The 12,026-nt window shown below is 37.6% G+C and overlaps 2 protein-coding genes across 2 annotated transcripts; both read left to right on the top strand.

The window, feature by feature from the left end:
- Positions 1-1,064: 1,064 nt before the first annotated feature.
- LOC140861138 (uncharacterized) lies at positions 1,065-1,586 on the top strand. Its single transcript, XM_073264148.1, has one exon. It carries the CDS (start codon positions 1,065-1,067, stop codon positions 1,584-1,586), a length of 522 nt encoding a protein of 173 aa, XP_073120249.1.
- Positions 1,587-3,591: 2,005 nt separating this feature from the next.
- On the top strand, positions 3,592-4,860 carry LOC140861137 (uncharacterized). Its single transcript, XM_073264146.1, has one exon. The coding sequence runs from the start codon at positions 3,592-3,594 to the stop codon at positions 4,858-4,860; it is 1,269 nt and encodes a 422-aa protein (XP_073120247.1).
- Positions 4,861-12,026: the final 7,166 nt, after the last annotated feature.

Here is a 12,026-nt window from a genome sequence, read left to right as displayed (position 1 = left end):
TTATTTTGTTTGTTTTATTTTGTTCTAAAATTAAGGTAGTTTTTTGGTGGAATCTATATATTGTGTAAATCTAGATAGTGTTTGCTACACAAATAAATAAAAATAAAAAAAGGCAGTGGTGGAATGAGAGTAGAAACATCCTTCCATTTTTATAATTGATGATTGAATTAGCATTTTTAATGATCGAAATTTGGATTTTTTTAAATGCTCATTCAAATGCTTTTTCTAAGATTTGTTTGTGCTAATTGAATATTGTATAATCATGTATTAAATTAATTCTCATTGTTTACATTTTTGTTATTTTGATAGATTATAAAGGAACTCAAATGAATAAGAGAAAAACTATCGATTTATTTTTTAAACCAAAAAAGCAAACATCGACAAGTCAGGAGCATTCTCCGTCCAGTATTGTCATCCCAAATCCCAGTGATCAACAACCGAACAAATCTCCTAGAACTGATATTGATGTGAGTACCGTTGAACCTGATCCGGAATTACGTGCTTCGATATGGAAATATCATGTTAATCCAATGGATGAAATCAGACGATCTTATATCAAGATGGGGTCATATCAACCTATTAAGAATGTGTATCCTCCGACCAAATTTGGAAATCAAAATTGACGGTTCCAAAGTCATTGGTTTAAGAAATTTACTTGGTTAGAGTATTCTCCTTCGAAAGATGCTGCATTTTGTTTTCCGTGTTTTTTGTTTGAACATAAAAATCCTCGCAATTCTGCATTTACGATAGATGGTTACAAATATTGGAAGCGAGTTAATGATGGGGATAGATGTGCATTTTTAATGCATATAGGATGCAATACTTCACCACATAACAAGGCTGTGGAATATCTTAATAATTTGATGAATTAACCTTGTCATATTGACAAAGTGATAAATGCACAATCTTCAGAAGAAAAGCAGAAGAACAGATTGCGTCTTACAACAACTATTGAAAGTATTCGATGGCTTACTTTGCAAGCATGTGCACTTAGAGGGCATGACGAATCTCTAGCTTCTAAAAATCGTGGAAATTTTATCGAGATGATAAAATTTATGGGAAAAATGAATGAGAGTATCGGGGACATCGTCTTAGAGAAAGCTCCAAAGAATGCAAAGTATACTTCACCAGATATTAAGAAAAATATTTTGAATATTATTTCCAACCAAGTGAGAACCATGATTCGAAAAGAAATTGGGGATGCAAAATTCTTCATTTTAGTTGATGAAGCAAGAGATGCATCTAACAAGGAGCAGATGACAATTGTATTAAGATTTGTAGACATTGATGGATTTTTAAGAGAGCGGTTCTTTACCATTGTACATGTAACAGATACAACTGCTGCAACACTTAAGAAAGAAATATCTGATGCTCTTGGTCGTTATGACTTGTATATCCACAACATGCGGGGACAGGGATATGATGGAGCTAGCAATATGCGCGGTTCTTGGAATGGATTACAAGGTCTTTTCTTGAGGGATTGTTCATGTGCATATTATGTATATTTTTTCGCTCATCGGCACCAACTAGCATTAACTGCAGCTGCTGAAAAAGAGGTATCCATTTGTTATTCTTTTCAAAATTGAATTCCATTTGTAATCTCATCAATGCATCTCCTAAACGCCACGCTGAGTTACATTCTGCTCAAAGAATTGAAGTTGCACATATGGTAGCTACTGGTGAACGTGATACTGATAGAGGATGTAATCAAATTGGAAATTTATTACGGCCTGGAAAGACTCGTTTGAGTTTTAATTTTGACTCACTTTGTAGCATGATTGATATGTATAGCTCTGTCACTACTGTGCTAGAAAACATGGTGAATGATGGGGCTTCTAATTCTATCCGTGGTGAAGCTAGTGGTTTGTTGATTGCGATGAAGTCTTTTGATTTCGTATTCATATTACACTTGATGCAGAAGATGATGGGGCTAACAAATCTACTTTTTTGATCATTGCAAGAGAAATCTCTGGATATTTTAAGTGCAATGGATTGTGTTTCAACTACTAAAACTTTACTGCATACTTTGAGAGAAGAAGGATTTGTTATCCTACTTAGTTATGTGAAATAAGTTTGTGTCAAGCATGTTATTGAGATACCACACATGGAAGCTTGTTATAAATCTGGTACGGGTCGTTCTTGTCAACAAAAAGATTCAATCACAGTCAGGGGCGGAGCCACCCTAGGGGCTAGGGTAGGCTCCAGCCCCACCTAAATTTTAAAAAAAAAATATTAGTACTTTTGTATTATTTATAATATATTTGTAGCCCCACATCCATTCTTATATTTTCTCTTACATTCTCGGTTCTCCCGTATTCTCTCAAAAGTGTTTTGAAAAAAAAAAGTTCTCAGACCCTCTCTTTTTTTAATCAATTGATTGATTCGTCATATTTGGTAGCCAAAATTTATAATCGACCATATATTTGGAAAGCTCTCATTGTAAGCTATCGTTTGACACTACTTTTGTTAATAATTATTTTCTGCCTTAACACAAGATTAAAAATAGGTGACCCAGATTTTGGTTGGATTGTTTTATTTTAGTTTTTCAATTACAAGAATGTAATGTTTTTAGATAATAGATTATTTGATAAATGATAGTAATTAAGTAATTAAATATCTTGAAAAAAAAATTTTACACAAAAGTGGGCCGATCGAACAGAAGGGTCAAGGGTTGGTTAATGGTTTGGGAATTGGGATGAAATATTTGTTGTTTTATATTGTTTTTTTTTTCTTTTGTTATGAATTTGTATATATTGGTAGAATCGTATAAATTAAATGAAATATTTTTTTATTTTGTTTGTTTTATTTTGTTCTAAAATTAAGGTAGTTTTTTGGTGGAATCTATATATTGTGTAAATCTAGATAGTGTTTGCTACACAAATAAATAAAAATAAAAAAAGGCAGTGGTGGAATGAGAGTAGAAACATCCTTCCATTTTTATAATTGATGATTGAATTAGCATTTTTAATGATCGAAATTTGGATTTTTTTAAATGCTCATTCAAATGCTTTTTCTAAGATTTGTTTGTGCTAATTGAATATTGTATAATCATGTATTAAATTAATTCTCATTGTTTACATTTTTGTTATTTTGATAGATTATAAAGGAACTCAAATGAATAAGAGAAAAACTATCGATTTATTTTTTAAACCAAAAAAGCAAACATCGACAAGTCAGGAGCATTCTCCGTCCAGTATTGTCATCCCAAATCCCAGTGATCAACAACCGAACAAATCTCCTAGAACTGATATTGATGTGAGTACCGTTGAACCTGATCCGGAATTACGTGCTTCGATATGGAAATATCATGTTAATCCAATGGATGAAATCAGACGATCTTATATCAAGATGGGGTCATATCAACCTATTAAGAATGTGTATCCTCCGACCAAATTTGGAAGTCAAAATTGACGGTTCCAAAGTCATTGGTTTAAGAAATTTACTTGGTTAGAGTATTCTCCTTCGAAAGATGCTGCATTTTGTTTTCCGTGTTTTTTGTTTGAACATAAAAATCCTCGCAATTCTGCATTTACGATAGATGGTTACAAATATTGGAAGCGAGTTAATGATGGGGATAGATGTGCATTTTTAATGCATATAGGATGCAATACTTCACCACATAACAAGGCTGTGGAATATCTTAATAATTTGATTAATATACCTTGTCATATTGACAAAGTGATAAATGCACAATCTTCAGAAGAAAAGCAGAAGAACAGATTGCGTCTTACAACAACTATTGAAAGCATTCGATGGCTTACTTTGCAAGCATGTGCACTTAGAGGGCATGACGAATCTCTAGCTTCTAAAAATCGTGGAAATTTTATCGAGATAATAAAATTTATGGGAAAAATGAATGAGAGTATCGGGGACATCGTCTTAGAGAAAGCTCCAAAGAATGCAAAGTATACTTCACCAGATATTCAGAAAGATATTTTGAATATTATTTCCAACCAAGTGAGAACCAAGATTCGAAAAGAAACTGGGGATGCAAAATTCTGCATTTTAGTTGATGAAGTAAGAGATGCATCTAACAAGGAGCAGATGGAAATTGTATTAAGATTTGTAGACATTGATGGATTTTTAAGAGAGCGGTTCTTTTCCATTGTACATGTAACAGATACAACTGCTACAACACTTAAGAAAGAAATATCTGATGCTCTTGGTCGTTATGACTTTCATATCCACAACATGCGGGGACAGGGATATGATGGAGCTAGCAATATGCACGGTTCTTGGAATGGATTACAAGGTCTTTTCTTGAGGGATTGTTCATGTGCATATTATGTACATTGTTTCGCTCATCGGCTCCAACTAGCATTAACTGCAGCTGCTAAAAAAGAGGTATCCATTTGGTTATTCTTTTCAAAATTGAATTCCATTTTTAATCTCATCAATGCATCTCCTAAACGCCACGCCGAGTTACATTCTGCTCAAAGAATTGAAGTTGCACATATGGTAGCTACTGGTGAACGTGATACTGGTAGAGGATGTAATCAAATTGGAAATTTATTACGGCCTGGAAAGACTCGTTGGAGTTTTAATTTTGACTCACTTTGTAGCATGATTGATATGTATAGCTCTGTCACTACTGTGCTAGAAAACATGGTGAATGATGGGGCTTCTAATTCTATCCGTGGTGAAGCTAGTGGTTTGTTGATTGCGATGAAGTCTTTTGATTTCGTATTCATATTACACTTGATGCAGAAGATGATGGGGCTAACAAATCTGCTTTGTCGATCATTGCAAGAGAAATATCTGGATATTTTAAGTGCAATGGATTGTGTTTCAACTACTAAAACTTTACTGCATACTTTGAGAGAAGAAGGATTTGTTATCCTACTTAGTTATGTGAAATAAGTTTGTGTCAAGCATGATATTGAGATACCACACATGGAAGCTCGTTATAAATCTGGTACGGGTCATTCTTGTCAACAAAAAGATTTAATCACATTCACCGGCGGAGCCACCCTAGGGGCTAGGGTGGGCTCCAGCCCCACCTAAATTAAAAAATATATATATTAGTACTTTTGTATTATTTATAATATATTTGTAGCCCCACATCCATTCTTATATTTTCTCTCACATTCTCGGTTCTCCCGTATTCTCTCAAAAGTGTTTTGAAAAAAAAAGTTCTCAGACTTTCTCTTTCTTTAACCAATCGATCGATTCGTCATATTTGGTAGCAAAAATTTATAATCGACCACATATTTGGAAAGCTCTCATTGTAAGCTATCGTTTGACACTACTTTTGTTAAAAATTATTTTTTGCCCTAACACAAGATTAAAAATAGGTGACCCAGATTTTGGTTGGATTGTTTTATTTTAGTTTTTCAATTACAAGAATGTAATGTTTTTAGATAATATATTATTTGATAAATGATAGTAATTAAGTAATTAAATATCTTGAAAAATTGTTTTTACACAAAAGTGGTCCGTTCGAACAGAAGGGTCAAGGGTTGGTTAATGGTTTGGGAATTGGGATGAAATATTTGTTGTTTTATATTGTTTTTTTTCTTTTGTTGTGGATTTGTATATATTGGTAGAACCGTATAAATTAAATGAAATATTTGTTTATCTTGTTTTTTTTTTATTTTGTTCTAAAACTAAGGTAGTTTTTTGGTGGAATCTATATATTGTGTAAAATCCTCGCAATTCTGAATTTACGATAGATGGTTACAAATATTGGAAGCGAGTTAATGATGGGGATAGATGTGCATTTTTAATGCATATAGGATGCAATACTTCAAAACATAACAAGGCTATGGAATATCTTAATAATTTGATGAATATACCTTGTCATATTGACAAAGTGATAAATGCACAATCTTCAGAAGAAAAGTAGAAGAACAGATTGCGTCTTACAGCAACTATTGAAAGCATTCGATGGCTTACTTTGCATGCATGTGCACTTAGAGGGCATGACTAATCTCTAGATTCTAAAAATCATGGAAATTTTATCGAAATAATAAAATTTATGGGAAAAATGAATGAGAGTATCGGGGACATCGTCTTAGAGAAAGCTCCAAAGAATGCAAAGTATACTTCACCAGATATTCAAAAAGATATTTTGAATATTATTTCCAACCAAGTGAGAACCAAGATTCGAAAAGAAACAGGGGATGCAAAATTCTGCATTTTAGTTGATGAAGCACGAGATGCATCTAACAAGGAGCAGATGGAAATAGTATTAAGATTTGTAGACATTGATGGATTTTTAAGAGAGCGGTTCTTTTCCATTGTACATGTAACAGATACAACTGCTACAACACTTAAGAAAGAAATATCTGATGCTCTTGGTCGTTATGACTTGCATATCCACAACATGCAGGGATAGGGATATGATGGAGCTAGCAATATGCGCGGTTCTTGGAATGGATTACAAGGTCTTTTCTTGAGGGATTGTTCATGTGCATATTATGTGCATTGTTTCGCTCATCGACTCCAACTAGCATTAACTGGAGCTGCTGAAAAAGAGGTATCCATTTGGTTATTATTTTCAAAATTGAATTCCATTTGTAATCTCATCAATGCATCTCCTAAACGCCACGCCGAGTTACATTCTGCTCAAAGAATTGAAGTTGCACATATGGTAGCTACTGGTGAACGTGATACTGGTAGAGGATTAATCAAATTGGAAATTTATTACGGCCTGGAAAGACTCGTTGGAGTTTTAATTTTGACTCACTTTGTAGCATGATTGTGAGACCTCGTTTCTAAACAACTAATATCAGACAACAAGCGATAAGTAATCAAGAACCCAATATATATATATATTTTTTTTAAAAGGAGGCTCGCGCGCCTGCGCTGACATCAGCGCGCCCGCGCTCATACCTCGCAAAGAGGCCGCGCGCCCGCGCCGTCCCCTCGCCCAGAAAGGTTAAGGCACTGTAATAAACTCAATCAAAACCTAAACACTTGCATTAAGAGTATTTGACATTCCAATAACAATACAAGAAAGGTTTAGGGAAGAGCAACATTCAATTCAATAGCACCTACATCGTTTCTTGCTTACAAAACATATACGAGAAGTTCGAATGACTAAACATGATCGCAAAACATAACTAGGTTGACATGCTGATTCGACTTCTAAACGAGTCTCACTTCTATCTCTTGCTCTGGACGCTAACCAGGTCTATGCTGACTTGATCCTGCCCTTCCTGTTGCCAAGTACACATACAAAACAAAGCAATAGCCGGATAACCGGTGAGAAGGATAATCCCAGTAAAAGCAACATATCAAGTAATGAATATACAACATGCTATCAAACCACATATTCAAGTCGAAGTTAATGATATGCATGTCTTTAAAACCAGGATATCGATTCTGATAAACACGGGAGTATTGCTCTGCTTTTGGGATCCCGAGGATGAGATCACGTAACGACTCACCGACTCTCCCAATCGAGGTGGTGCCACGTATCCCACTCCTCTAGACTTTGAGCAACCATAATGAGTATGCTAGCACTAGGCGAAATACTACAACCTAGGCCACTCAATCATAGTTCCCAAACGTCTAACAAAAAGGGCGGTTCTGCCCGCTGAAATCAAAGTAGGCTCAAGATGAATTTATAACAGAAACATAAACATAAGCCACATAACAAAAACTCAATCAATCAACAATTACAAGTTCCACGTGCTAGAACAAGTATCAATGCAATATGTGATTTAAAAAGGGGAAACTCGAGAACCAACAGTCCCGAGTATGCTATCCCGCTACGATGACTGCTTTTACCTTTCAATGCAGTAGTTCCAACTCTGGATAAGCTACAACAAAAGGTTTAATCAACAACTAAACAATCCAACAACAAAGGCAACGGTTCAAGGTAATCTCTTTACCGTTCTTCGTCCAATTCTCGACGACCAAATGCTGCTAACACAGGGCTTGACAACTCCAAACGAATCTGTTCAGATACAATCAAAGATAAATTACCATGATCGACTTACAAGCCAAGTTCAACAACTTCAAAAACGGTTCAAATCTCCAAAACTCAAACCGACGGCATAACCGCTATAACTGAACAAACCGACAACGCAGACAGCAGTTCAATAGCAATATAACCTCATAAAAATTCTAAGACAACCAAAACAAAGCAAACCCATCAATCTCAAAATCCACATTTTCGAAAATGGCTTCCAAAAATCATAACAAATCCAAACGTCGCTCTAATTCAAAACCGACAGATAATAAACGATCAGAACTCTGTAGAGAACAACATACTCGAATCTCAAACGATTCTAACAACATCCAAAAACTAGAATGTATCCGATCGTAGAAAAACTTACGATATAACGGAGCTCTCGCTGCAGTGATCGCTAAACTGCCTTCAGAAATAAATTCCAACGGCCGGATCGTGCTCGGACTGGAATCCCAAAGCTTGGAAAATCTTGGAGGCATGAGAATGGAGGGAGACGGCTTGGAGAGGATGAAGAAGACTTTGTCAACCAATTTTTAAGAGTAGATAATATATAAAATCCACAATTTGCGTTTTAGTCCCTGAAAAATCCAATTTTTGCAAAAAGGACCCTGATCAAAATCGAGTCGGCTCGTGAACTCTGTAATCTCCGATTAACTCAAATAAACTCATTTAAGATAAAAATAGGGCGTTACAATTCTCCCCCACTAAGAAGAGATTTCGTCCTCGAAATCAACAAGAACCACAACTCATAAGCTAGAATAAAGAACTAAAGACAGTAAGAAGAACTCACGTCAACTGAATAACTCTGGAAAAAGCTGTCTCAAGTCAGATTCTGTCTCCCAAGTTGCTTCCTCGACTCCGTGACGGATCCACTGCACTTTCACTAACGGGATCGACTTGGTTCTGAGTTGTTTCTCCTTCCGATCAAGGATCTGAATCGGTCGCTCAAAGTAGCTCAGAGTCTCGTCTAACTCGGCTTTGTCAGGGTTAAGGATATGAGAAATATCTGGTTAATACTTTCGCAGCATAGAGACGTGAAAAACGTCGTGAATACCAGATAAAGACGGAGGAAGTGCAAGTCTGTAGGCAAGATCGCCTAACTTCTCGAGAATCTCGTACGGCCCGATGAATCTCGGAGATAACTTCCCTCTCTTACCGAATCTGACAGTGCCTCTGAAAGGTGAAATCTTCAGAAAGACTCGGTCTCCCTGATCAAAACTCAGAGGTCTACGCCTGACATTCGCATACTTTGCCTGTCTATTTTGAGCTGTCTTCATTCTGGTCTGAATGATCTTAACCTGCTCTGCCATATCTCTAAGCATCTCCGGTCCCAAATCTGGTGACTCGGATAAATCATCCCAAAAAAACGGAGATCGGCACTTCTTACCATACAAAGCCTCAAAAGGCGCCATACCGATACTCGCTTGGAAGCTGTTGTTGTAAGAAAACTCGACAAGAGGCAAAGAATCCTGCCAACTAGTGCCAAAGTCTAGCACTACCGCTCGCAGCATATCCTCTAACGTCTGGATAGTCCGCTCTGACTGTCCATCGGTCTGAGGATGATAAGCTGTACTCAGATGCAATCGAGTACCAAGTGCCCCCTGAAGACTGTGCCAGAAGTGAGAAGTGAATCTAGGATCTCTGTCTGAAACGATCGACTTCGGCACACCATGCAGTCTCACAACATTGCTAACATACAACTCAGCCATCTGATCATGACGATACGTCATCCTGTACGGAATAAAACACGCAGACTTCGTCAATCGGTCGATCACTACCCAAATGGCATCGCATCCTCGAACGGATCGTGGTAGCTTCGTGACGAAATCCATGGAAATGTGATCCCACTTCCATTCAGGAACAGATAGACTGCGCAACAGACCTCCTGGTCGCTTCCGTTCTGCTTTCACCTGCTGACAATTCAAACACCGAGATACAAACCTCGCTACGTCGCTCTTCATTCTCTTCCACCAAAACTGAATCTTCAGATCGTTGTACATCTTACGACCTCCAGGATGAATACTAAACCGACTGCAATGAGCCTCTCGAAGAATACGCTGCCTCAAATCCGAAATATCAGGCACAACAATACGGTTATTCACATACAATACATCATCTCTAACCTGGAATTCAGACTGATGTCCAGATCTGACTTTCTCTACTGAAACCTGAATGCTCGGCTCAGACTTCTGTGCTTCTCTGATTGCAACAAACAACTCCAGTTCGGCTTGAATAGCAAACACTCTGATAGTCTCCATATCTGTTTCAAACTCTAAACCAGAAGTGCAACAATCATCGATCAACTGAGAAACACCAATAGTAGTAAGAGATAAAGAACATAGCTTTCGGCTCAAGGCATCTGCAACTGCATTCGACTTCCCCGGATAATACTTGATTTCACAATCGAAATCCTTCAACAGATCTAACCATCTTCTCTGTCTCATATTCAGCTCTGCCTGAGAAAACAAGTACTTAAGACTCTTATGATCAGAAAAGATCTCGAAGGACTCACCATAAAGATAGTGACGCCAGATCTTCAGAGCAAAGACGATCGCAGCTAGTTCAAGATCATGAACCGGATAACGAGTCTCGTGCGGTTTCAGCTGCCTCGATGCATACACTATCACATGCTTATGCTGCATCAGAACACAACCCAAGCCTCGGTTAGAAGCATCACAATAGACTGTGAAACCTCCAGTATCCTTCGGAATAGAAAGAATTGGAGCACTGGTCAGTCTCCTCTTCAGATCAACAAAGCTAGCCTCACAATCTGCAGTCTAGACAAAAGGCGCATTCTTCTGAGTCAGCTGGGTAATAGGCTTGGCAATAGACGAGAAACCCTCGATGAAACGACGGTAATAACCAGCTAAACCCATGAAGCTTCGGATCTCCGGCACTGAAGTAGGTCTAGGCCAATTCATAACCGCTTCAATCTTGCTGGGATCGACAGAAATCCCATCTCCAGAAATGATATGACCGAGAAAGACAACTCGATCTAACCAGAATTCACACTTAGACAGCTTGGCAAACAACTGCTCAACTCGCAAAATCGGCAGTACGGTCCTCAAGTGCTCTGCATGGTCAGTACGGTTCTTCGAGTAGATAAGAATATCATCGATAAAGATAATGACGAACTCATCTAAATAACGCTGAAAGATACGGTTCATCAAACCCATAAAAACCGCTGGAGCGTTAGTCAAACCAAATGGCATGACTATAAACTCAAAATGACCATACCTCGTTCTGAATGCGGTCTTAGGAACGTCTTCCTCTCGCATTCTCAACTGATGATAACCTGACCTCAGATCAATCTTAGAGTAGACAGAAGAACCCTGCAGTTGATCAAACAAGTCATCTATTCGGGGTAAAGGATACATGTTCTTAACTGTAGCCTGATTCAATTGACGGTAGTCGATACAGAGCCGCATAGAACCATCCTTCTTCCGAACGAATAGAACAGGAGCACCCCAAGGCGATACACTAGGTCTGATGTATCCCTTGGCAATCAAATCCTCAAGCTGCTCCTTCAACTCTCTCAATTCAACAAGTGCCATACGATAAGGAGCTTTTGAAATAGGTTGAGTACCTGGCACTAAGTCAATGCTGAATTCAACCTCTCGAATGGGTGGCAATCCAGGAACATCTTCCGGAAACACATCAGCAAAATCTCTAACCACTGGTAAGTCAACCAAAGCTGGGCTAGATTTCAGTACATCAACCGCATAAACCAAAAATCCTTCTGCACCTCTCTGTAACAAACGAGTCATAGATAACACTGAAATCAAAGGAATTCTAGATCGAGAACCCTTACCAAAGAATTTCCATTCGTCTGCCATTTCAGGTCTGAACCTGACAACTTTCAGAAAACAATCAACTGTTGCCCTGTACTTGGTCAAAGCATCTATACCGACAATACAATCAAAATATGACAACCCAAGCACAATACAGTCGAATTCTAACAAATTCCCCTCGAAACAAAGTTCACAGTTCCTGACTAGTCGGACAGAAACAATTCCTCCACCCAAAGGTGAAGTAACAGCTACTACTGTAGGCAACAATTCAGTTGGCAAAGCATGCAATAACACATATTTCTCAGAGATAAAGGAAT

Source organism: Henckelia pumila, chromosome 4 (assembly GCF_033568475.1).
Source record: "Henckelia pumila isolate YLH828 chromosome 4, ASM3356847v2, whole genome shotgun sequence".
Classification (NCBI taxonomy): Eukaryota; Viridiplantae; Streptophyta; class Magnoliopsida; order Lamiales; family Gesneriaceae; genus Henckelia; species Henckelia pumila.
The sequence above is the reverse complement of the archived record's forward strand: the minus strand, read 5'-3'. Positions and strand labels throughout refer to the sequence as shown.